We start from the raw sequence: 27,724 nt of genomic DNA on the forward strand, positions 1-27,724 counted from the left end.
AGCGGGTTTGTCTTTGACGTTCTCTGAGGCTGAGGGAGTGTGATCTGTCCAGGATCACCAAGTGGGTTGCCATCACTGAGTGGGGATTTGAACCCTGGATTCCAGTCATAGTCCAATGCTCAAACCGCTACACTAGGCTGGCTCTCACTTTAATAAATGGTATGTTGGAATCATACAAACTTGTTTCCAGGGACTGGCTGTTCTAATGGCCCTCCAGTTATGTAACTTGGATCTATGTGTGCTACAGTGTGACCTCAACAGATGCTTTATTTTAGTGCCTCCAGTTATCAGAGCAGCAGAAAATGGTGTGCAGTCCAGAACATAAAATCCAATATATAACCTTTCACACATAGGATCTGCAGTAAACTGGAACAGACCCATTGTCATCATATAGACCATGATATTCTGAGCTGCTTGTTTCAAGATGGCCCCAGCAGGAATACTGAAGTCGTTAATTACTACAAAACTCCAATAACAGGTCTGATGGTACCTTGTTGGATCTACTGTGACCTGGTATACCTGTGGGCTTCCCTGCTTGCCTCTGGGTTCCTTCCTAAGGTCTACACAGTCAAGGCTGACCGTGTTTCTAGGTACCTGTTTCTCCTTAAACCTATGCTGATCAATGGCAAGGTCACTTCTGTGATTTCTTCGCAGACCTGTTAAGAGTATATATCCTGTGTGTTAATCTAGGTAGCACACTTGCTCCTTGCCTTTTTGTTTATCGCTAACCTTTTTATAGCCGCCATTGTCATTTAATATTTTTAATGACAGCCTGACTGTGCCTTGTTTTCATTTCTGAGACTGCATCCTCACAGCAGAGGTAATCCAGTTTGACACCACTTTATCTGCCATGACTCAGTGCTGTGGAATCTTGGGACTGGAAGTTTGTTTTGGCACCAGTGCTCCCTGACAGAGATGGCTAACAAAACTACAATTCCCATGATTCTGTAGCATAGAGCCAAGGAAGTTAAAGTAGTATCAAACTGGATTATTTATGCAGCATATGCAGAATGCAGAATTTCTGCAGCATATGCAGAGGATGCAGGATAATTGTTTCTTACTCGCATGTATTAACTGAGATGATGATGGCTGGTGTAAAATGTTAGGGCAAAATATTTAGGAATGTTAAGACTAGTGAAAACTAGCAGGATTAAAAATGTGAGTAGACTGCATTGATTCGCTTTGGGTGTCAAATCTACAGCTGCTATGAAATTGATTGGAGAATGTTTGATAGGTTATTTATTTATTTATTTAAATTCTCCTTAAGTACTTCATGCTCTGTTTCAAATCTTAATATCTTATACATTTTTGCCATTACATATCATATTTTCAAATTCTTTGTATCCTTTTCAAAACGGAATCTGGTTTTATCTTCCCTAGTCTGCATTTGCCTAACTTTCCCATTCTATAACATGCCACCCAAATTTCAGTTCATGCCATTTCAGTTCTAGCATCCTTTTATTTTCTAATGTTTTTCCGTTTTTCAGCCACATTAGATTCATGCAGATTCAAAATATAATTTCATATCCATAGCCCCAACCCTCCTCTCTCCTTTGCATTTATCAAAAGCTTCCATTTAACTCCCGGCTTTTTATCATACTACAGAAATTTTGTCAATTCTTTCTGCCAATTTTTAAAAGGCATATTACAGAGAATAGTTGGAATTGTCTAAAATAGGTACATGAATTTCAGTAATACACTCATTTTAATTGTTGATATTCTGCCTAATAGAGACAAATTAAAAATATGCCATTTATTCAGATCTTTTAAAATATTTTCCCAGATTTTTATATAATTATCATCACACAGTTGCTGATTTTTCAGAGTTAAATTTATTCCTAAATACCTCACCTTTTTAGTTATCTGAAATCCTGTCCTAGTTGAGAATTCTTCTTCCTCTTGGACAGATATATTCTTAGACAACATTTTTGTTTGATCACTATTTACTTTAAAAAGTGCAATTGTATCAAATTCTTTTAATTTTTGCATCAGTTATTCTAAACCAGGGGTAGGCAACCTTTTTGACCCAAGGGCCGAGTTGCTGTCCCTTAGACAACTCGGGGGGGCCGAAACAAACAAACAAAAAAAATAATTTAAAAAAATTATATAAATAAATAAACCGGGACAAATGTAGGACAAAACATTAAAATGGAGGACATTTTAATAAAAATGGAGGACACTCAAAAAATCTGCTGATTTAAAAAAAACGTTAATATAAATGCATGTTTCTGCATAGACAATTGCCCCCCTTGCTCCCCCTTGCCCGCCGCTTGCCCCACTTGCTCCTCCTTGCCCCCCTTGCCCGCTGCTTGCCCCCTTGCTCCTCCTTGCCCCCCTTGCCCGCTGCTTGCCCCCACTTGCTCCTCCTTGCCCCTCTTGCCCGCCACTTGCCCCTGCTTGCTCCTCCTTGCCCGCCGCTTGCTCCTCCTTGCCCCCTTGCCCGCTGCTTGCCCGCTGCTTGCTCCTCCTTGCCCCCCTTGCCCGCCGCTTGCCCCCGCTTGCTCCCCCTTGCCTGCCGCTTGTCCCTGCTTGATCCTCCTTGCCCCCTTGCCCTGTGCACAAAGGCCCCGCATGCTTGCGCAGGAGGCCAAAGGCCCCGGTGGCAATCTGCGGCAGGGCCGGGCTGGGGCCAGTCCCTAGTCCTCGGCGGGCTGCATGCAGCCGACCCCTGTTCTAAACCTGTTCTAAATTCACCAGATATTCCAATCATCTACTAAATCATCTACAAATGATTTTAATTTAAATTCTTCCTTTCTAATCTTTACTTATTGTTTTATCTAATCTGAGATCTCTATTCAAAATTTCAAAAATAAGAATAAACAACAATGGAGAGGGGAGACAAGTTATAATTTTTTTAAAAGTAGAAACTAAAGCAGCCCCCGTTCTACACATTAATAAGCCTTTTATGCCATAGTTATATGCCAGCTGTGTGGAGTCCAAAGATCTTTGTGTAAACTTTTTGTGTTGCAATATGTGCATGTCAAAAAGCATCTTTTAATGGTATACTTAAAAAGCAACTGTCAATTTGGGGCACAGAAATGTGAATACAGTGCTGGATATGTAGTTTTAATTTGATGTGTATCTTGATTTTTACATAGAAGCACAAGCCCAAAACATACATGGAGTACACAATTTTCTAGTATGCATTCTGCTTTCTATTGAAATGTTGTTTGTTTGTTTGTCCATCTTTCACTTACTTTTTTCAGTAAATAGGACAGTTCCAAAAATTCTATGCTGATGTTTGTCTTGATACTTCTTTGCTTAGTTTTAAAATTTACTTTAATGTTGTGACAGTAACTGTGATGATAGAGAAGATAGAGAAATGTTGTCGTTGTTTTTAATTGAATAATTTAGAACAGACATAATGTGATGCTGTTCTGCTCCAAATAGCTAATACACTTTTTATTTGTCTCAGTGTTTCAGCCTTGTATTATCACTGCCAGGAAGTAGACAAGCACTGGGAACAAGTAATTCGGCACTTTGCAAATTAAAGTATAAGGCACTTGAGTGAAAGGGAGTACAATGATGTGAAAAAAGAAAAAGGAAGTTGATTGAAAAGAATTTTTGATTGACAGGCTGAAGTAAGCACACTTTTTCTTTTAGAGATAAAAACATAGAAAAATCATTTAGATACAAAATATCTTACAAAGCATAGACCCAAATGTAGAAGGCATACCTGGAATTTATTATATGCAGAACACTTATTCCTTTTATTCAGTCTTATGTCAAGATAAGTGATCAGGCAGGAATAGGTGTAAGAAGAACAAATATTGAAGACTATATTATAATAGTTCCCCCCCCCCCCCCCCAGAGAAAGGTGTTATTGGGTACAGGTGCTGAAGTAAACTATTTTCTGCTTTATCTATTGATCATGGCTTTGATGCTTGAACATCTGGACCAACTTGCTCACCTCATTGTGGCTTTCTTTCCCTTTGCATTTATTGTAAAGCACTTAATCCTCATGGACTCCAAGAGCCATGCAGATACAATCTTGCTATGCCAGAAGAGATATACATACTGAGCTTTACTTATATCTTATCTGGAGTAATGTTTTTGTATAGATAATAAAGCATATATTGATACTACATTATTTTTATTTGTCTGTCAGCTATGGGTGTTGGTTTCAGGGGGAAATAAATCAGTGCCCTTTCATTATTGCAAATCAATAAGAGCTCGTTTGTTGTTGTTGTTGTAAAGTTGACTGACTGATGGTAATTCTGTGAATGAGAGACCTCGAAATCACCCTATCATCAACAGCCCTGCTTAGGTCTTGCAAACTCAGAGCTGTGGATTGCTTGACTGAGTCTGTCCATCTGGAATATGACTGTCCTCTTTCTACCACCTTCTCCCTTAGCAAGCATCACTGTCTCTTCTAGTGAGTTATGTCTTCTCATGATGTGCCCAAGTACAACATTCTCAATTTAGTCATCTTGATTTCTAGGAAAACATCAGGATTGATTTGTTCTAGGATTTGTCTTTTGTAGCAGTCCACATATCCAAAGAACTCTTCTCCAACGGCTCCTTTGAAATGAGTTGATTCTCTTCTTATCCATTTTCTTCACTGTCCAACAAAAATAGAAATAAAAAAAATACAATGGCATGGACAATCCAGACTTTAGTATTTAATTATACATTGTTACACTACAGAATCTTGTCTACTTTCTTCATAGCTGCCCTTTCAAGTCCTAGTCTTGACTGCAATCTCCATTCTGATTAATGACTGAGCCATGAAAAATCTTGAACTGTTTCAGTGTCTTCATCATCTAGTGTAAAGTTATGCAAATCATCTGAGGTCATTATTTTTGTTTTCTTAATGTTCAATTGTAAACCTGCCTTTGCACTTTCTTCCTTGATTTTTTCAGTAGTCATATAGTGTCTAGATCAAGGGAAGTAATAATGCCACTCTATTCTGCTCTGGTCAGGCCCCACCTGGAATATTGTGTCCAGTTCTGGGAACCACAATTCAAAAAGGATGTTGAGAAACTGGAGCGTGTCCAAAGGAGGGCGACTAAAATGGTGAAGGGTCTGGAAACCATGCCTTATGAGGAACGACTTAGGGAGCTGGGGATGTTTAGCCTGGAGAAAAGAAGGTTAAGAGGTGATATGATAGCCCTGTTTAAATACTTGAAGGGATGTCATATTGAGGAGGGAGCAAGCTTGTTTTCTGCTGCTCCAGAGAACAGGACAAGGAACAATGGATGCAAGCTCCAGGAAAAGAGATTCCACCTCAACATTAGGAGGAACTTCCTGACAGTAAGAGCTGTTTGACAGTGTAACAAACTCCCTCGGAGTGTAGTGGAGTCTCCTTCCTTGGAGGTTTTTAAGCAGAGGCTAGATGGCCATCTATTGGGGATGCTTTGATTGGATTTCCTGCATGGCAGGGGGTTGGACTGGATGGCCCTTGAGGTCTCTTCCAGCTCTGTGATTCTATGATTCTAAGTCTATATATACAAGTCTCTCTCTCTCTCTCTCTCTCTGTGTGTGTGTGTACATAAAGTCACCCCTCCTAACTCATGGATCTGGGATCTGCGACTTTGAAAATTCACAGAGGGCAACCTGCACTAGTTTCAATGGGGCATGTGGCGTGAGCCTCCATTTTCTCAGGGGAGTTCAGAACAGATCCCCCATGAAAATGGAGAGCCAGTTGTATATGTATATATTCCAAATGTCTTGGGTTTGCCATTTTATATAAGAGACATTATTTTACTACACCATTGTATTTATGGGTGTTGAGCATTCACTAGTTTTGGTATCCATGGGAAGTCCCAAATCCAAACTTCAGCAAATACCAAGTATATATGCTCAAGCATGGAAGAATTCAACACTTTTCACTATGAAGGAATGGCTATTGAAATTAATAAATTTAGCAGAAATAGACAAATTGACTTGTTTGATTAGAGAAAGGCCATTAGTGACATTTCTTAAAGATTGGAAATCCCTTATAGACTTTATGCAGAAAAAAGAAAATGATTTGGTAACTTTTGGTTTTGATTATTAGAAAGAATCAGATATTGAAAGTACGGAATACTGTATGCTGTAATTTTTAAATGGATATGAAGTGTGTCAGTGTGTGTATGTGTATAATATGTATGTCTAACCAGCAAAAGGAAGATTGGAAGTCACTTTGTTCTTTGCTTTTTCTTCCTTTTTTAATTTCTGGAATTCTTAATGTATTTTAAAAATAAAAATATTGAATTAAGAAACTATGTATAGATTTTAAAACATCTTCAAAATATATTATTTAAAATATATTTAAGTACCATATATACTTGACAATAAGTCAACCTCATGTATAAGTCGAGGGCAAGTTTGGGGCCATAATTATGGATTCTGCCATGACCCGTGGATAAGTCGAGGGTAAAACTTAGGGGCCTATATCAAAGGATCTAATGAAGCACAGTAAAACAATGTAATAGAACTTACAAAATTCCAGCAGACATAATTCTTTGTGCTCATTCTTAAGGCTGGATGGATGAGAGGAAAGAGGAGGTCTGTGCTTGCAGGACAGATTATACTCTTGCTTTTCACCAGGGGATGGTTCCTTCTTATAAATAAGAGTTAAGATACAGTACTTAGATGGACCCATGGATAAGTCGACTCAGTTTTTTGCGGTCAATTTTTTGACCTAAATTTCTAGACTTATACATGTATATGAACAATCTGTTCATCAGTGGACTTACCTTATGCATTACTAATATTTTAGATCTGGTCCTTAGAGGTGGATATTGTAGACCTGAAGAAGTTTCTTTTCATCCTTGTGGGTTTTTTTCCTGTATTATTTTGGATGAAAGTGTAACTTTTACTGTTTGTTTTTTTTAGGCTTCAGCAAGACATGCACGACAAAATGAATGATCCTGCTATTAAAAGAGTAGCATATGATATTATCAAGTCACCTGAGGATAAACGAGAGTATCGCGGGCTAGAACTGGCAAATGGCATCAAGGCAATGCTTATTAGTGACCCCACCACAGACAAGTCTTCAGCTGCACTTGATGTACACATAGGTATTTGATCAGGTTTTTTTTAGGTTTATAAACTAACCATGGGGTCATGCAGATGATTGGCACAGAAGCGCTGTGACTGCAAGGGCCTGGGCCTGATCCGAGCTGCTGCCACAGTCCTGAATGGGACGCCAGCAAAGAGTGGACTTTCTCCGCTCCTTTTCCGTCTAGCTTTTCCCGGCTGGGCACGCTCTCCACATGGCTTCTGGCTGTTCTGGGGTTGTGCATTGTCTAAATGCCATGCCCCCATAGCGTCCAGAAGCCACACTTTCCTGCCCATCTGTTTTGGGCCTATAAAATAATAACTTCCAACAGTTGCACTGTTTACTGGGAAAGCTTCTGTCCTAATGTTGCTTACTTGGGAGTTTAATTGACATCATTTCCACGTAAGGCTCACTCTACATCTGGTAAGGATCATGAGCATCTGGTTAGAATTAGCCTAACCAAATTTGTATTGCATTACTGGACAGAGTTCTAAAAATGGACACATTAAGGCTAATGAACTGAACAATGTTTAATTGGAGAACTGCAACCTCATGACTCAGTTCTTAAATATTTGTATAAATGTGGGCATATGAATACTGTTTAAAAGTACTAAAATGAACTGATTTTTCTGGATACAATCTATTTCTACAGTGCAGTTATCTTTATGCCTAGTCAGGCATAAGCCACATTCTAAACATTTGCTTTTATAAAAAGTGTATAGTATTACATTCTTATTGAGGCTAGCTGAAGAAGTTATATCTCTATAAAAGTGTCTGTATGAATTACTTGTCCTAAACAGCAGTGCATTTTATGAGGAAGAATGATGGGAAATGATTTTATGTGTCACCTTCAACAGATTTAATTGATAACATGAAAGAAAATAGTGTAATACCAGGAATGGATGAATTATTAATGATATTTGAAAAAATTAGCAGCAACTAACTTGCATAAAAATGTTTATGGTCGTTCGAAGGTATGCATGAAGATTATACATTGGTGTATGTAGCACACATGGAATTAGAAGATGACTGTTTGTAACTTGTGACTAAATATTCTCTTCATCTTTGTTCAGAGTTATTTATTATGTGGAATCTGTTTTATTTAATCTATTTCCTTTTATGTTTGGAGCACTTGCACAAGCATCAATCTCTGCTTAATAATGCCTTTATTATAACTACAGTACAGGTTCACATAAAAGAGAAATATGACACAGTTGTATACCAGCAAGTCCCTTCTTGCATAGTTTATCTGCAAAGCAAACTAGACCTACCCTATTCACTCAATATTGGCAGTGATTTCTTCCCCGGTCTAGAAAAGAAGAATATCAAAATTTTGCATCTTCTAGTTTACTTTGATTACACTGCTATTCTTACATGAAATAAAGATATGAACTCTTACATGAATTGCATTTCTGTAACTGTGTAGAATGAGAATCCTGTTAGTCAAACACTTGTATAATGTAGGACGACCTTTTCCATTTTTTCTCTTTCATTAGGGTCCTTGTCTGATCCCCCTAATATTGCTGGGTTAAGCCATTTTTGCGAACATATGCTATTCTTGGGAACCGAAAAATACCCAAAAGAAAATGAGTACAGCCAGTTTCTCAGTGAACATGCAGGGAGCTCAAATGCTTTTACCAGTGGAGAGCACACCAACTATTATTTTGATGTGTCACATGAACATTTAGAAGGTGCCCTGGACAGGTAAGGGTATCTGTTAACAATTCAATATATGTGTTGGTTTGTGTCCTTCACCATGCACCATTCACATTTAGTAGTATCATTCCTACATAGTGACAGCATCCGGACTGCAGAAATGATCTAATTTGACACCACTTTAATTGCCATGACTCAGTGCTATGGAATTCTGGGAATTGTAGTTTTGTGAGACATTTAGCGTTCTCTGTCAGAGAGCACTGGTGTCACAACAAACTAGAATTCCATAGCACTGAACCATGGCAGTTAGAGTGGTGTCAAACTGAATTATATCTGCAGTGTGGATACAGCCACTGTATTAAATACTTATGCTTTTTCAGTAAAAACATCTCATTTGTAATAGCTTTGAAATGAAAGATTTTATGGAACAACCCTCTTCATTATTATATAGAAATACTGGCAGTTTTTAGTGAGAATAGACAGTAGTCTGATGTGTATTTATAGCTTCATATGTTTTATTTAGCAATTCACTAGTGAATTGTCATACTATTACTGTATAGTTGAGAATGTGTTATTTAGGATCTTCACAAGTGTATGTTTCTCCTTTCAGTTTGAACAGAAGCTACATTATTCAACTGTTCTTCAAAGGCTTATTTCATTTATATAGTTGTTAAAAACAAGGCATATTCAAGCTAGTACTACTGTTTAGAGCAAATGAATTTACTGCCGAATTAACCCATTTTTAGTGTGTTAGTGAACTATCCCTTGGCACTGTAGGAACTCCAATATATAAAGTTGATTAAATTTTTATTTTTTAATGACAAGTAAGGTCTTAGATATTGTAGAATTAATGAAAATTATTTTACCAAAGGCTTAATAAGAAGGCCTCTCTGGATCAAAGCTCTGGACTGTTTTTAGGGATAAGGGCAACTATTGCCCTGCAATTAGTTCCTACTGTTATCCAGTTGCCATCTGCCTTCTTAGAGTCTTCGTTGCAACCCATTGAATAGTTGAATCTTTAGATCTGCCTCCTATTTCTTATGTCATAGTATGAGTGAGTAGCTTGACACATGAGAGAAAATAACTTTGAGCTTATGAAGTTTCAGGGTCCAACATTCATATTCAAATTATAAAATATTTATTTAGGATCTGAAAAAAGGTTAAACCTGTGATGAAAGATAGATAACAGATAACAGATCAACGTGATGTAGTGATTTAAATGCTAGACTACAACTAGCCTCAGAGGAAGGCAAAGGCAACCCCCCTCTGAACAAATCTTGCAAAGAAAACGCCATGATAGATTTGCCTTAGGGTTATTATAAATTAGAAATGACTTGAAGGTACACAACAACAACAACAATAGATTGAGCCAGGAGTATCACAATTTTAATAGGTTTTTAACTAGCCTACACACTAAATCTTCTGACAGCCGGATTTGAGATATAGTAGTTGCACCTTAGGAAGCACCTTAGATGTGCAGGGAAGCTGGCACTTCCTGTAAGGAAGCAGTTCCTAATCTGAACCCTGAAGACCAGGGATTTGGGAATAAAGAGATTGTGTTATCCCATCAGGAGTGAGGAAATTGGGGAGAAGCTTTGAGTGGCTGACTAGTGGAACATGATATTCCCATACTTGGGTGGGTTGGGTACTTTTGCGGGCAGAGTTCTTATACTTGAGGTTTTGTGTATTATGTACAAACATAATTTGTATGTAATTGATTTTAATTTACACATTATAGTTGAACCATCAGCAGCTGCCTTTCAGCAAGAAAAGAAAAATTAGAGATGTGAGTTGGGAGGATGCTCATGTCTCTATCTAATACAGTGGTCCCCAAACTGTGCTCTTTAAGGGATTTTGGACTCCAGCTCCCAGAATCCCAGACTATTGACCAACATGGCAGAGGCTTCTGGGAGCTGAAGTCCAAAATCTCTTAAAGGACACAGTTTGAGGACCACTAATCTAATAGATCAGTTAAACATTTCTGTGTACCAAAGCAGCTGATTCACTAAAGAGAAGATGAGCTAGAAGTTCAGTGGAATAGAAGAAGGAGACAGGACTTTTCCCCACAAGGATTTTTGGATCATACCAAAGTTGAAGGAGAAGGTTAATAAATGTTAAAAAATCAAAGGAATAAGATTAAAGTGGCAGATTCTGGGGTGGGTCCTGGATTTGTCGGATTACTCCCAGTATTTATTACACCACACACCACATGATATGCAGTAGGCAACTGCCAATGACACTTGGAATGTGTATTCATTCCAGCATTCAGTAAGAAGTAGTAGATCTCTTGTGATAGGGAATGATAGTATCATAGATAAATATTGTGAGCGATAACTGGGGATTATTCATGTCCAGTATAGCAGTTTGCATCTGAGCAGCCATTTGGGGATGGTGGCTGAATTTCCAAATTTTGGGGTTGTAAGTGAACAAATTTGATACAGATGTGGGTACCTGTCCAGGGCACTGAGGACAAAAGGGTAAGTTTTGGTGAGCACAGTATTTTGTAGTTCATTGTGCTTTTAATAATTCAGAATGAATGTAATATTTTAAGCTTTAAAACTGTTATTGCATATCCAGTATGTTAATTTGAGAAATATTAAACTTCTTTCCTCTAGATTTTCCCAGTTTTTCTTGTGCCCTCTGTTTGATGAAAGCTGCAAAGATAGAGAAGTGAATGCTGTTGATTCTGAGCATGAGAAGAATTTAATGAATGATGCTTGGAGGTTGTTTCAACTAGAAAAAGCAACTGGAAATCCCAATCATCCCTTCAGCAAATTTGGCACAGGTATGTAAGAATATGTTACACTTGAAGGAAGGACTCTCCAGACATACACTATGATACTTTGTCTCATTCTTTTGTATTTAAAAAAAATAAGTTGTTTTCATAAAAATGGCATGGTATGAGGTATGAAGGTGTTTTTTAAAATGATGCATCTTATATAGTTATGATGACTTAGCACTTGATTTACTTTTAAAATCTGATAGACTGCAACACCTAAGTGCAAGTCTTTGTGTGCATTGCCCTCAGTGAATGAAATGTGTGTTAAGCTGTTCAGAGGTAACATTGATTTAATAATTAGAGTGAGCTAAAATATTTAAAATAAATCATAGACATGAATTAAAACCACGATCAAGGCAGAAAGTAGGCTCCCAAATACACTGGAACAAACGTGTGGATACCTACTAATACTACAAGTATTTTTAAAATTTTGCTCTTTATTTAGAACCATTTATAATATAAGAACTTTTGATTAAGTTTTCCACTAATGGAGGTTTAGTTTATCCAGATACGTGTTTAGGGATAATACTGCGTTTGCATAGCAGGTGAGAAGGTGAAAGTAGATGCCATCTTGCATCATGGTGAAATTAAATTTTATAGCTCTGAATGATGTCTCACAGTGATATTTAAAAGTCTGAGCAAGAAAAGTCAGCCTCAGGAAGTTCACAGAAGAACAATAATCTCCTTGCATTATCATCTGAAACTACAAAACAAAGTAGTAATTGTGAGGATGTGAAGGTTCTGGAAGAATAACAGTGGTTTCTTTCCATATTTTTCTCCCAATATAGTTAGTACCAGTGGTGGCAGTTGATTTAATTCAGGCATGTAGGAGTAGGATTACAAATAATTACTGCAGCCCAGCAAGACCATTAAAACTTGTATTAACACCTGAAGTATTTTTCCTCCACCTTTTTTCACTATAGAAGTGGGTCCCCTACTGAATTAATTTTGCTATAGCAAGAATCCGGGCAAAAAACACTCAGGTGTATTTTTAAACTATGAACATAAGTACAAAAGATTATATAAATATTAAGTAGATAATGATTAGCTTCTGTTAAACTAGAGCTTAACTGGTTAATTGTCAGTTTCTGTCTTGCATATTACATGGATAGCTCTTTTTTGTTACATAACTTTAGTTTTTAAAAAGAGTTGAGCTTGGCCTTTTAAAAAACATAGCAGTTCCAATTCCCAGCACTTAATATGATAAGGTGTTATATAGTGGTTTGAAGTGGAAATGTTTGGAGACCTGTCAAGTTGTACATTCTCTACAAAAACTGTGCATTCTCAGCTGTTGAATAAAACTGTTTTCTTATTTATTTGTAATGATTTTTCTTGCTTATGTTTCTCTGTGCTTATTGCTTCTGCTTGTAAAATGAGTTGATTATTTTATACATCCTTGTTTTTATTTTAAGGACATTGTTTTCACTTCATTTACTTTATGGTTCTTTGCCTCAAGCTTCCTTTCAGTACTGTGTTCTGTCAGCTCAGAATGCTGCATCTTAGCTTCACTTTATATAGCAGTAGTGGTTGAGTCAGCATGCTGGAAACAGAAATTCCAAACTTCAATTTATTTTTTACAGCTACAGAAAACAAAGGATTGTCAGCAATAGTTGAGACAAGACTCAGACACTGATCCAACCTATTTCAAACTTTAACAAATGAAATACCATAAAAGTAGTTTTAACTGCCCGAATGTTGTTGCTGCTGCTGCTGCTGTTGCTGTGTACCTTCAAGTCATTTCTGATGTATGGCAATATTAGGGTGACCCTATCATGGAGTTTTCAGAGGGAATTTACCATTGCCATCCTCTGAGGTTGAGAAAGTGTGCCTTGCCCAAGGTCACTAATATAGTGATGTTTAAAACTTCAGAGCTCTGAATTAGGTTATATCTGAAATTATGTCCTGATCTAGAGATAATGTTCCCAGCCAGTATCATACTACGTTCCAATAACTTCCTCCACCATTCATATGGTTAGCTACACACCTTGGCTTTAAACAATATCTTATCACCATACCCACAAGTTATGCATTTCTGTTGCTATATACACACACCATCAGCTCATTCACAGGTATAAATGTCTGTCCCTAGGTACTTTACTCCAAGTATCTGATGAAGTAGATTTAGACTATGAGTGTTTATGCTACTAACTTCTTTCCTTCAGTTAGTCTTAAAGGCACTACAAGTTCCTTATGTATACTGATCCAACAGATGAGTTTCCTGGCAAGTTTACTTAAGTGTTTCACATTTAAGGGAGCACAGTATTCCCATAGAATCTGAACTAGGAAACTGGTGTGTTTTGAAGGAGCCAACACAGCAAAGCATTCATTGGTCCTTGCTGGGAGCACTGAAATCATTTCCCTAGTTTACTCAGTATGAGAAAACTGTTTTAACATACCAGGGGATCTTCTGAGAAGGACATGCCAGGCAGATTGCTCATTTGTGCTCTTAATAATGAATAAAGTGTGACTAAATTTTGCCACCATTGGTAATTAGACAGGTAATGTTGAAACCAATGTTTCTCTGCCTTCCCCTACATTCCATTCTTGCAAAATCTAGTCTGCTTTTTATGTATGTATGTGTTTGTGTTGTGTGTCTTCAAGCAGTTTCTGACTTATGGTGACCCCAAGGCAACCCTGTCAGGGGGTTTTCTTGGCAAGAGTTGTTCAGAGAAGGTTTGCCATTGCCTTCCCCTGAGGCTGAGAGCATGTAACTTGCCCAAGGTCACCCAGTGGGTTTCATGGCTGAGCTAGGAATTAAACCCTGGTCTCCGGAGTCTTAGTCCAACACTCAAACCACTGTGTGACACTGGCCTGCTTGTATGTTTCCTCAATATGCCTTTGAGCTATGAAGCCATTAACTGCCAATGAGGAAGTTATAGTGGCCAATGTTCATAGTTGATAAGCACAGTCTGAATTATACCTGTGTTTTTATTCTGCATAATGTTATATTTTGAAACCTGGCATAGAACTATGCAAGTAAACACTTTTTTGTGTTATTTCTTGAGGATGACTGTTCTACCCAATTCAAGATTTCACACTGAATTCTAGGCTACTTGATCTTACCGAGGTTGTGAAAGCTGCAAATAGGATAAACATCTATCAGCCAAGAGTAACATCATGTCTTTAAAAAACAGAATGCCCATTTGTCATAATCTATATAGCCGTGTTTCTAGTCCCCATGCTTTGACTTGGGTGAGAAATGTGTACACTAGTCTTGCTTATCATTATAAGAATTAACAGCTTTTGTGAAATTGATTTTGGATTCATGACTGTTTTGTGACACATCCTTTATTTTACTTTTATATTACAGGAAACAAATTCACTTTGGAAACTACACCAACACAAGACGGAATAGATGTAAGGCAAGAGCTGCTGAAGTTTCATTCAACTTATTATTCATCAAATTTAATGGCTGTCTGTGTTCTAGGTCGAGGTGAGAATGACAAATTTATGGAGGTTTATTTAATCAATATTTTAAAAAATGAAACTATGTTTGAATTCATTATGTAGGGAATTAATTGAAAGTAAATTATATTGTCACATACTGAAATATAAGTTTTAAGCCACATATTGAAGAAACGTCTTACACATAGCAGTAGAATTTCATCTGATGAAAATATTAGAACTAGGATCTGAATGAGTATAAGGAGCATTCTGCTTGTTCAAGGGGGCTTTCAGACCTCTTCTATCGGCACCCTCAGTGCCACTCAAAAAGCCCCTCTGCGCAAGTTCAACAAATTTATCTGGAGTGACCATATAAGAAGTTGCTACAGAATGAAAAAGTTGGTAATTGTCTCTCTTCCCATCTGTACAAATGTAAAAATACTTTATATATACAAGCATGGATCTGTCAAATTAGCAATCTGTAAGCTGCTCTGAGAGCCTTTGTAGCTAAAGAGCAGTATACAGTATAAATACCTTAAATTAAATAAATAAATAACACGTGCTTAGTGTTCTCTGGATCCATCAAAATATTTAGACTGGATATATATATATTTTGTGATTTTAAACTTATCTTGATAAATAAGTTTACTGAGTTTTCTATTTTCTTCAGTAGTGTAGCATGACTGTGGTTTTATATGTTGATTCTAATAAAACAATTTCTGTTGTCTTATTGGAGCTTAGCTTTCTGTGCATGAATAAACTTGATGCTGAACAAAGTGTGATTTATATTTTAAAAATCCACTTTGCTTACATAACAGTTCTAGTGCCTTTTATTTTTTAGTATTGATTAGCATAATTTCTAGGATAAAAATTATTCCTACATTTGAAAAATGGCAGCAATCCTCCATTAATTATTTGATAGATATTGGTTTGGATAGATTTCAGGATTTCAAACAGCAAAGGTGACTGCAGTCATATTGTAGTGTTTTTTCTTTATGGATGTGAGATAACCACAGAAACTATCGCCTGATACAGACGGGCAGAAAGGAGCGATGAGATACTGCCCCTTTCTGCCCCACATGGAGGCTGCAGCAACCAAATGCTGCAGCCTCCGGGAGCTATACAAAGAACCTGCTCCCGACTGGTTCTTTTTAGGGCACACGCACAGCGCCATTCGCACCCCTCCTGCGCGTTGATGACATCCGTGCGGCGTTATCATGGCGGCCTCCTGTGTAGATGGGGGTGCGCCATTATGGCATGGTAGGGCTTGGAAGCGTGCGGTTGCTCCGCACTCTTGAGCTCTAATTTTGGCCCCAGGACGGCGCTTGTTGCCCGTTTGTATTGGACCTATATTTGCTTTTTTGTATGCAGATTCATTCATCTTTCTTTACATGGCCCATTTTTAGGATTCACCAGGCCAAAACACTCTGCAGAAATAATCCAGTTTTGAGATTGCTTGAACTGCCCTGGCTCAGTGCTAGGGAAACCTGGAATTATAGTATATTGTGGCACCAGACCTCTCAGACAGAGAAAGCTAAAAGTCTCACAAAACTACAGCTCCTAGAATTCCTTAGCATTGAGCCAGGGCAGTTAAAGTGGTCTCAAACTGGATTACATCTGCAGCCTGTTTTGACCCACTGTTGCAAATTTTAGGTGAGGGCTGTCAGAGCCAGGGATAGGATTGGAGGAGGAATTCAGATGTGGGTAAGAAGGAGACAGGAATGTACAGTTTCCTCACAAACCCTGAAATACAGGTTTATAAACCAGGTTTGATGCTTGCACTTGTGAATTGATAAGATGCTTTTAATATTCTTTAACATCAGGGCTCTATGTAGACTGAAGGTTTGTGTTGAAAGTGAAAGATTTTGTCTCTGAAATTGGGCATTATGAAAATATCATATCTTAAACAAAGTATTGTTTTAGCCCCTGTAAATGTTTACTGATATTGAAAATGTACAATGTAAATATGTGGATACCAGAACATAGTTGGGCATGTCTTTCATGAGTAACAGATCCCTAGTACTCTTCAATCTCCATATGCTCTCTGCCTCTCCACTCTACACCCAATATTCCAGATGTCTTAGGAGCATATGTATTGTAGGCAGAATACACTATGCAGTGTAAAAAGTACAGAGTAGTTTAATTTAAGCATAGACATTTTATTTTTGAAATGTGTGTAAAACAACATTAACTTTCAGATACTGTATGTGGCTTTTTTAAAGGCCTGTTCAATGGGCTTTCTTTAATAGGAGAAATAAAAAACAAAAAACAGATGCATCTGAGGAAGTAAACTTAAAATAAACTCTATGAAAGCTCATGCTGCCAACTTCTTTCTTTAGTTAGTCTCAAAGGTGCTACAAGTTCTCTCTACATACTAAAAAAACCCAGAAAGTATTGTGACTATAAGGAATTTCATTTTAATTTGTTATATAGAATCTCTAGATGAGCTAACCAGTTTGGTAGTGAAGCTATTCTCTGAAGTAGAGAACAAAAATGTTCCATTACCAGAATTCCCTGAACATCCTTTCCAAGAAGAACATCTCCGGGTAGGTTTGAAACTTTATGGTAACTCTTAATTTGGAAGTGAAGACTTAATAATGCAACCTGTCATTAAGTGTAATCATTCATTTCCTGAAACTTCAGTAATTATTTTGATAGGAATTGTTCTTGAGTAATATATTATGTTATGGTCTATGCATGACATACAGTAGTTATATGTGTTCTGTATTGTTTGTGGTGTATGTGGGAGAACAAATACTCCCCTGTAAAGACAAATTGTTGGCTTAATTTTAAATCAGTTTTTTTTATTTCACAGCAACTGTACAAAGTGGTACCTATTAAAGACATTAGAAATCTTTATGTCACATTTCCAATACCAGATCTCCAGAAGTACTATAAATCTAACCCTGGCCATTATCTTGGTCATCTTATTGGGCATGAAGGGCCAGGAAGTCTTTTATCAGAACTGAAAGCTAAAGGTAAGACTTGCAGTGAGTTGATACTGAAGCATAAAATATATTTTGAAGCTTTGGCACAAATAGTTCTGTAGTCTACTCCCTAAAAGGTAGAATGAAGGACTCTTCCATGCCAGCCTGCCCATACCATAAGATGGAATTGACAATTTTGATGGGTTTAGGGTACAGTGTTCTGTGCCTTGGTCTCTCTGACTCCCAAAATGCCAATAAATGGGACTGAGGGCCCCCAGGCTGGAAGTGGTGAGAAATCTATGTCTGGTTTTGAAAAACAAATTCCAGTACACTGCCCTATTTGAAATGTGAATCACTGTTCTTGGAGTGTTCCAGGAAAAGCAATTCACTTTTCTTTTGCCCAGAAAAGGGGCTGCTTGAAAGAGTGGGAGGGGGCGTTACAGGTTGCAAAACCAGCCTTGTGGGGAGTGCATGTATGTCTGAGGCCACATTTTGTCCAATCTTGCCATATGCTCTTCTACAGAGGATGTGGATGTTTTTAGAAGGGTTAGGTGAAAAGGAAGAGAGCCCAGAGCAGAAGTGGACTATAAGAAGAAGAGAGTCTGAAGGGTTAAAGTCAAGGGAAAGCCTACGAGAGATAGAGTTCATAAATGAATAAAGGAAGAGTATCACCAAATTCAGGAAAGGAGGGACTTGGTGATAAAACTGAATGAGAGAAGGGGAGCTTCCATCAAACAGACTAAGAGCTGGAGTGACAGAAAGAGCCTTGGGTTTGAGCTCAATTGGAAAGTGGCACCATTTAAGAGTTATAGTGAGAGAAAAGAGACCTGGGGTTGGAAAGTGGCACCACTTAGAGAGGCAGAAGCTAATCATGTCTCTTGGTAGGTAGCCATGTAGAAAGCTCTTCAGGAGGCTCAAAAGTAGGGTTTCAGGACATAAGACAATAAGGCAAGGAAAATAATGTGGAAAGTGTCCCAAAAACTAAGGGCCAGAACAGACCGGCAAGAGGGGGTAGCTTGAAGCCACCCCCACTGAAGATGCTTTGGGGCTGCGGCAAACACGCCGCAGCCCCAGTCCACCTTGAACCCAGCCCAAATAGGAAAAGGTCTGCTCCTATTTGAGCCAGGAAAGAGCCAGCTTTCCCAACCGTGCCCCATTCCCAGCATGGCTTCAAGATGTTCTGGTGGTGTGCAACTTCTAAACGTCGGCTTCTGGGCATCATTGGAGTGTGTGGCTTGTAAATGCCTTGCTCCCAAGATGCCCAGAAGGTGTCTTTAACAGGCCGTCTGTTCTGGCCCTAAGTCATTGAGGAATTTGGATCTGTAAAGCCACCACCTGGCTATTGGAATAATGGGGTGAAATAATTACCATATCCAAACTGTGTCACCTTGTGCAATAAGGCAATGAAGAGCATGTCTGTACTACACTGTTATGACAGTCTGATATCACTTTAATTGCCATATTCTATTCTGTGGAATCCTGAGATATGCAGATTTTCCCTTTGCAGACATATGAAGACATACATACACACCATTCTAAGTATCCTGTCATGGTACAATTGCACCTCTCCCAAGGAGGGGCAAAGTTTTCACCTGAAATTGTATTACTGGCGCTTTACTTCTTTCTTGTTATTTCCATTCTTTTACTGCTTCAGTAGATTATCTCCTCCACTTTAAAAGATGTGTTAAGCAAATATTTATATGTATCCCTTTAAAGTAGATGATGAAATCAGGCTGGAACTCTCCCTACACTATAGGATGACTAAACTGAGGCTGTCATACTTTGGCCATATAAGGAGAGCTCATTAGAAAAAATGATAATGGCCTGTTACAGACTGCCAAAATAAAGCTGCTTTGGGTTTCTTTGGAGGTATGCTGCTTAAATGATGCATGCATCCTAAGAATCCAGAAGCTGCACCAAAGCTGCACTCCAGTGCTTAGGAATGGAATGTGGCTTTGGCGCGACCTCCGGACTCTTAGGACCCATGCATCATTTAAATAGCATACCTCCAAAGAGACCCGAAGCAGCTTTATTTTGGCAGTCTGTAACAGGCCAATGTTTGACAAGGTGAGGGCAACAGGAAAAGAGGAAGACCACACCACAGATGGGGGACTTAATCAGGGAGATCATTGTTCTGGATTTGCGGAACCTGAGCAAGGCTGTTGAGAATAGGGTGACTTGGCTATCTTTCATACACGGGGATCACCATGGGTTGAAAACTACTCTAAAGCAGTTAGCAACACAAGACCAAAATGAAATGGAGAACAGAAGCTACCTGTAAGAGAAGTATCATCTGAACTGAAGCTGTAAATCTGTAGTATTTCCTGTGTTTAAACCTGTTGTTTAACATTTATATTTAATTGCTGTGTGCATATATTCTCAGTCTGTAAATTCCATCTGTTTCCTTCATAACATTATTTGATAGTTGTAGACCAAAGCCACACACATTTGTTCTGTTTGTGTGTACACAAGTATCAAATGTGAGAAAATAAATGTCAGGTATTGTGCCTAAATTTTCAATATACTTTACTTAATTCCACAGGCTGGGTAAATACATTGGTTGGAGGTCAAAAAGAAGGTGCTAGAGGCTTCATGTTTTTCATCATTAATGTCGACCTTACTGAAGAAGGACTTTGTAAGTGAATCCCTTCTTGCATTCTTTTGTTTTGTTGTTTAAAGCCCCTGAATATAAATGAGGTACTCAGAAAAGCCTTTTTATTTGTCTAGAATGAGTAATACTTTGTAGAAAATCCATATCAAACTTGCTAAAAATCCATACTGTCTTGTAGATGAATAAATAATTTTCAGAGAAATTTACTCTTACAGTCTTGCTTTGGCAATGGATTTATTTTAAAAAGTGCTCTTTGGATGCACTTGAGCAGGTGGCCCAATTGGTGGCTGTCCTGTATGTTTGATAAATATTCTCCTTTTTCTAAATCTTGCTAGCATTCACCCACAATAGTTCCTGGAATATTAATTCTGCTGAACTAGCAGAAAACTAGTTGCAAAATACCCCCCTCTTTTTGAATTAGCAGTGCTGCATGCACTCTGAAGGTCATAAGTAATTGATCTGCAACCTGCCATCTCTGAGATTCTTAGTATATTGAAGGCATAAGTTTATGTGGCTTGCTTCTTACACTGTGATTTTGTTCTGCCATTTGCTTATGGATTTACCTGATGTATATGCACATATTTTTTCAAAAATACTCAATACCTTTAGTTTGGTATTAATTTATACTAGTTTAGTCTGTACCAAAATAATGAGTTGCTTGTTTGAGATATAAGGGCCAAACTAGATGGGATGCTGAAGATGTTTTTCTCACATCTGACAATAATATCAGCTACATAAAGTGTTATTTAGATTAGTGTTTTTCAGGCTAAATGATGTGGTAGACTGATTCCTCAGTTAGGAAAAAACAGAAGAGTAAAGGTGAAATATTCTCTTTCAAAACATCACTTTCCCAGTTTCCAAGGCAGTTGCATAGGAATGCTCATTCATTGTTTTTATTTTCCATGCAAGAAATACTAATGCCAGATCAATTGCATTATTTCAGTTTTGACCCTAAGACTTGTATTTCCCTAAGAAATTGTTTATGCATGCAATGTGTCTTTCTTTTATTGAAGTACACGTGGAAGATATTATTTTACACATGTTTCAATATATACAAAAACTACGTACAGAAGGACCTCAGGAATGGGTTTTTCAAGAATGCAAGGTAAGACTTTTTAAAACAAATATTGGCTATTCTATTTGCATTCAAAGCAAAACAATATATTTAAAAACAAGGTATTGTGGTAAACATATCACTTTTATAGGTACAGAAATTGAATCTTCTCTTATTCAACTTATTTTAAGAAAAAAAATACATATAATGCTTTTTAAAATGTTTATCAACACAGACATGCGAACCTATAAACACAACTCAAATTCTGTAGTGTACAATAATTTACAACTTTCTAATTTTAAATTTATCATAAATGTTACAGACCATAGAATTTTATCAGCAACGTACCAGTAATTTTTAAGTAGGAAAGTTTCTAGGTTTCCCCCTTGTTATTTCAGCCTTGCTCATTACTGTCTTAACTTTATTAATTAATATTTCTCCTGTCACGTGCTGCCAACTCTACCTCATTCTGTTCATCATCATAGATTCTAAGTTCTGATAAACTTGAGACACAGAGGCATTACCTCTTGGCAATATCAATTGTAGCAGCTTGCATAGAGAATGGGAGGATGGGTAGGTATAGGTCTATACTCTTGCATTTCTGCCTTTCATTTACCATATGCAGGAGAGAATTCCATTCTAGTAGATTCCAAGCCATCACAGAGAAGTAGCTGATATATGTGGTCACTCATTATGAATGTAACATGTGAATTATGGCTGTTGTTATATGTTAATGAATTAATACATTAAAGAGTTTTGCTTAGCAGCTCAAGAAGAACTGTTATAATTCCTTAAAACTAATATTACAGTTGGCCTGCCACTTTTGCAAGTTTAACATTTGCAGATTTGATTATTCACATGTTTGTCCACAAGCACGGCCAGAAAGGGCATGTGTGTGCTTGTCCTCCTCCCTCCCAGGCTTTCCTTCTCAAGGAAAAAAGCCCAGGAGGGAGGGAGCAGTAAGGAAGGGCATGCACATGCTCCTCCCACCTTCGTTCATGCTTTGGCCAGCTTACCTCAGCCAGGCAAAGTGTGGGGGGGGGAATCATGCATGCATGGCCCACCTGCCTTCCCCCATACTTTGGCTAGCTGTAGAAGCTTCCCTCAGCCAACCAAAGCACAGTGAAAGGTGTGGGCGGGGTGTGCACATGCACTCCTCTTCCTCCCATGTTTAGCTGGTTGAGGGAAGCTTCCCTGAGCTGAGCAAAGCATGGGGGAAGGAGGGAGGGGATGTGCACATGTTTTTCCACTTTCTCAGGGGTCTTGCCCTATGTGGAAGGCAGATCGTAGTCTCATTGTAGTTGTGACAACCTTGATGATTAGGCTTGAAACTGGTTCAGAAGGTTATATCTACTTATCTATTTCTATTTTGAGTGGTCAGTAACTTGCAACTCCTCCCTTTTGGTTACCCATCATTATGCTTAGTTAAATATGTTTCTTGTACAGTATACCCCATTTTTGATCCTGTTGAATGCAACCAATCACATGTTTTGTTTACTCTGCTCTGTAAATACAGTGTGCCAGCATCATACACTTATGCTTAAAGCCGCACAACAGAACTGGCAATGGCACACACACTGAACCGCATCATGTGCACGAGTCCCATTGTTTTCAATGGGGCTTGAACATATGCAGTATTTGCCTTACACAGGGTGTGTGTCCAGAATGGATCCCCACGTAAGGCAGGGGCACACTGTACTTGGTAATAACATAATTGTGACTTTTTACAAATTCCTATTACGTTCTTATTCTGAAATCTATGTCTTAAAATCCATTCTCTAAAACTACAAATCTGATGAATTTATAGGATAGGCAAGACTGTAATGAAGTTGTATTTTCATTTTAGGATCTAAATGCTGTAGCCTTCAGGTTTAAAGATAAGGAGAGACCCCGAGGTTATACATCAAAACTTGCAGGGATGCTGCATGTAAGTGATAAGGTTTTATTTTGAGCTATTTATGAGATTTAGTATATGATCTCAAACTGCATTTAATAGTATGTTATTTCTTCATTCATTATATTTTAAACTTTTATTTTATTTATAATTTTTATATATTTAACTTTTCATTAATGTTATTGTTAATGTTGTGTGCCTTCAAGTTTTTTCCGACTTACAGTGACCCTAAGGTGAACCTGTCATAGGGTTTTCTTGGCAAGATTCATTCAGAGGAGGTTTTTCATGGTGCATTGTTGCCGCGACGTGTGGTCGCCGCAGCAACGATCCACAGAAGAAAGGGGAAGTGTCTTGCTGCCTCTTTCTGCCCGTCTGTATCCCCCCAAAGTTGAAATCCTCCCATTCCATTTATTCCCTTTTAAGATTTTGTAGACTCCAGCCCGGGAGGGGAGGGATATGGTTTCTCCTATAATAGAGGTTTTCCAGAAGAAAATTGTTCCACAATTATTGTCTAGTGCAGAGATTTGGGGATACAATAAGGTTTGCCCTTTAGAAACTGCGCACAATGCTTTCTTGAAATCCCTGCTGGCTGCCCCTAAAAAATATCTGGTTCCTCTTTAAGAGCTGAAACAGGGCTAATCTCTCACCAGTGTGCCTATGGCTCTAACCTTATATTGGCTGAACCAACTAGCATGAGTAACACCTAGGTTCCTAAAAAAATGCTTCCTAGAAGAATTACAATTTTGTTCCCAACACTCTTGGACAAATTCAGTCCAAATGATACTCCATTAGAATGGGATAAATATTGAATACCTTCCAAATTATTCCACCAACACAGTCAAACAATTATTTAAATAAAAAATTCAGCTTTCCTCCAAATGGGTGGGACCTATGTACACTTTCCCAAACAACATATTCTGTATGGTAACCACTGTATACAACATATTTTGGAATAGAACAATATTTTTTAACCTGACCCTGTCCCCACCTAGAAAAGTGTTTACAGCCCTATCCCTTTACTATATACCATCCACCTACTTGAAGGGAAAATATAACAATACTCCTGTGCACCAAAGACTTACGATTTGTGAGTCAGGAAAAGTAGGACATTCACCACTGTCTTTTGCAAAGCTCTCTCTTTATGGTCCCTAGATAAATGTTTCTTAATTATATTCTCCACTCTCTTTCCAGTCAACCTCCCCTTGAACAGATCTGTATCCTATTGGTAGGCAACAATACATATATCACCACCACCATTTAACCATTGCCCTGCTGGCACAATGGTTAAATGTTGGTACTGCAGCCACTCACTCACAGCCATAAGGTTGTGAGTTTGATTCCAGCCAGGGTTCCAGGGTCAACTCAGCCTGGCATCCTTCCAATGTCACTAAAATGGGTATCCAGCTTGTTGGGGGCAATTAGCTTACACATTGTAAGAACTTAGAGACTGCTTAGTTCAGTATGAAGCAGTATGGAAATGTAGCTGCTATTACTATTGCTATGGTTGCAAAATTTTCCTTGGCTGCAAGTAAGTTAAGATCTAGATCAAAATCATTTTTAAGAATTATATGGAAGTGATAAAGATATATGGTACCCGATCCAGGGGCTTTTAATTTACATTAAAGATATTTTATTTTTTCACATTTGTATATATTTTGTATTGCTTGTTCCCTGTATTCTATTTTAAATTTATTATTGTTATTATAGTTTATTTGTATTTTACCTTTGTTATATTGAATTGTGATAGCTTATAGTTCTTAGCAATAAATAAACATGCAATTATTGAGTTTCCCTGTATCAAATTTAACTGGGGCCTGATTCTGAAAACATCTTCTTATTCAGCCACACTTTAAATATATTTTGTATTATCTTTTAATGTCTTCACTTTGGGAATTAGTATCTGAACATCCAGAGGTGGGGTGGTCAGCCCTCATGATGTTAATGAACATCTAGAACATTTAGAACTTGTGATTCTCCAGATTTAAAACAGTACTACTGCCAACATCTCTCAACACTGGCCATATTGACAGAGACTGATGCAAACTGAAATCCTACAATGTCTGAAGGACCCTAGGTTTTCTAGGCCTGGTTTGGGAAAGCTTAATTATGAATTTGCTTATTAAAGTCGCATGTAGAGATAACAAAAGCTCCCACAAATTTACAAATTGGCCTTGGGCATAGACTTGCTCCTCTGTCCCTCTTCTTTTTCTAGATTGAATTCATAAATAGTCAGTTCTTTTCTATAATAATAATAATAGTAATATTTATTTATATTTTTCCACCTCTCCCAGGTGGATAGAGGTGGGATTACAGCCAATAAAATGCATACAGAACATATCAATAAAATACAGTACAATAGTAATTACATTAAAACTTACACTATCATCACTATCTTTGGATAGTGTGGCTAATACATTTAAGAATCCTGTAAGAGATGCTGAAAACTGGTTTCTTGAGATACCTCTCTGTTATGTTTACTGAATGTTATTGGTTTCTGCACTGCAAAAATATCCTCCAGGGGTCAGCATTTACTTCTTTTTATCTTCTATGTTTATTTTAGTACATTTAAATGATGGCCTTTGTTCTGAACCATTTATAGCATACCAAAATGACAGTGATTCTTTCCATGCAACCTTAGTGATTGGAGCCTTACCTATTTTAATACAGTGCAGAAAATCAGTGATTTTTAAAAATGCTTTTAGACTAAAAGTATAACATTTCATCTATTTTAGTACTATCCCATTGAAGAAGTTCTTGCTGCTGAATATTTACTTGAAGAATTTAGGCCTGACTTAATAGAAATGGTATTGGATAAACTGAGACCTGAAAATGTCCGGTAAGTTATATTGCCATAGCTAAAAAGTACACAGGTGAAAAGTATAGTGACTGAGATGAAAGTGTATGCAGTTTAATACTGTTAGTAGATCAAAATTACTATTTACAAAATAACAAAGGCTATCAGACATACTTAGAGCTGTTTCAATTAACTATATAAATGTATCTATTATTTTCAAAGAAAAATACTTAGCACCCTGTGCCTGTGGGAAAAAGAGGGAGGAAAAGTTAATGGTATTTGCTTTTCTCATATTTAGATGGGGGAGGGGGGACACTTTTTTTTGGGGGGTGGACTGTTTGGCCCTCTCTCTCGCTCCCTTCATTGCCCTTAGTTTTTGGAATATATACAGTATATTCCCCCCTCCCCCCGGTGGGTCTTTCTTCCATTCTTCTGATGGTTGCCATCTCCCATCTCAGACAGCTCCCTAGGGAAAAAACGTCAAAACGAGAAGTAGTTGTCTAGTCACTTCTGGTTCTGGTTTTTCCCTTACCTTAAAAACTTATTTTTATGGGTCGTTTCTGGAGCTGGAATGGTCAGTGGTGCTGGAGTGAAATTGACTCCTATCACTCTCAAAAGTTGCCAACCCTCATTTAGTCATTCAGTTATGATTTGATTGAATTAGCATTCAGAATTGAGGTACTTTATCAAGGTTACCTCAGTTACTTTCCATCCACTGCACTGGCTACATAGGAGGAAATCTGTCTGAGCAAGTGTCTTTTTCTCTTTGGTAGTGCTATTATTTTTACATGAAGATAGAAGATAATCATAACATTTTTTTCTGCTTAACTTGAAATCAAAAACAAGTTAAACTTAGGATAGGTAGAGGAGCTTGATGTGTCCTTCACATTCTAGATTGTCAACTCCTTAGTATCACATTGGAATTCCAGATCATACGAGTATACAATTCATATTACTGAAGTTATGATGCTTTAGGCCAGGAGTAGACAACCTTTTTGAGCCGGGGGCCGGGTTGCTGTCCCTCAGACAACTGGGGGGGGGGGCGAGGCGAGGGGGGGGAGTTCCCACCCCCGGGGGGCGGGGCTGCGTGCTGGGGGTGGAGCCTTCACCCTCTGGGGGCAGAGCTTCCAACCCAGGGGCCAGGCCACCTCCTCTTTGCCGGCCCCTGACGGGGCCCCAGGCCCTATCAGAGGCCAGGAAAGAGCCGGCGGGGACCGCCAGTGCTGGAGGCCTCCCCGTCTACGCCAGGGGCCCTCTGCCGCCATTGGAGCCCTCCTGGAGGGCCCAAGGCACAGCAACTGGCCTCCCAGGGGCCCGCTGCCGCTGCCAGAGCCCTCCTGGAGGGCCCCTGCAATGGCAACGGGCCTCTGGGATGCCCGCTGCCGTCGCAGGAGGCCTCCTGGAGGGCCCCAGCAATGGCAACGAGAGTCCCAGGGGCCCGCTGCCACTGCTGGAGCCCTCCTGGAGGACCCCAGCGAAGGCAAAGGGCCTCTGGGATGCCCGCTGCCGTCGCAGGAGTCCTCCTGGAGGGACCCAGTGACGGCAACGGGCCTCCCAGAGGCCTGCTGCCAGCGCCGGAGCCCTCCTGGAGGGCCCCTGCAATGGCAACAGGCTTCCCAGGGACCCGCTGCCGCCGTCGG

General features: G+C 38.6%; 1 protein-coding gene across 3 annotated transcripts in view; it reads left to right on the forward strand.

Annotated features, from left to right (window-relative positions):
* The window catches only part of IDE (insulin degrading enzyme), an 89,455-nt gene that overhangs the window by 17,189 nt on the left and 44,542 nt on the right, over positions 1 to 27,724 (forward strand). For all 3 annotated transcript variants that reach the window (XM_042459264.1, XM_042459263.1, XM_042459265.1), the window contains exons 2-11: positions 6,820 to 7,004; positions 8,482 to 8,689; positions 11,257 to 11,426; positions 14,731 to 14,853; positions 17,238 to 17,350; positions 17,620 to 17,782; positions 20,274 to 20,366; positions 21,356 to 21,447; positions 23,243 to 23,323; positions 26,023 to 26,126. In XM_042459264.1, coding sequence (XP_042315198.1) covers positions 6,820 to 7,004; positions 8,482 to 8,689; positions 11,257 to 11,426; positions 14,731 to 14,853; positions 17,238 to 17,350; positions 17,620 to 17,782; positions 20,274 to 20,366; positions 21,356 to 21,447; positions 23,243 to 23,323; positions 26,023 to 26,126 — 1,332 coding nt within the window. The remainder of the gene's footprint in view (positions 1 to 6,819; positions 7,005 to 8,481; positions 8,690 to 11,256; positions 11,427 to 14,730; positions 14,854 to 17,237; positions 17,351 to 17,619; positions 17,783 to 20,273; positions 20,367 to 21,355; positions 21,448 to 23,242; positions 23,324 to 26,022; positions 26,127 to 27,724) is intronic.

This window comes from Sceloporus undulatus, chromosome 3 (assembly GCF_019175285.1).
Source record: "Sceloporus undulatus isolate JIND9_A2432 ecotype Alabama chromosome 3, SceUnd_v1.1, whole genome shotgun sequence".
Lineage (NCBI taxonomy): Eukaryota > Metazoa > Chordata > Lepidosauria > Squamata > Phrynosomatidae > Sceloporus > Sceloporus undulatus.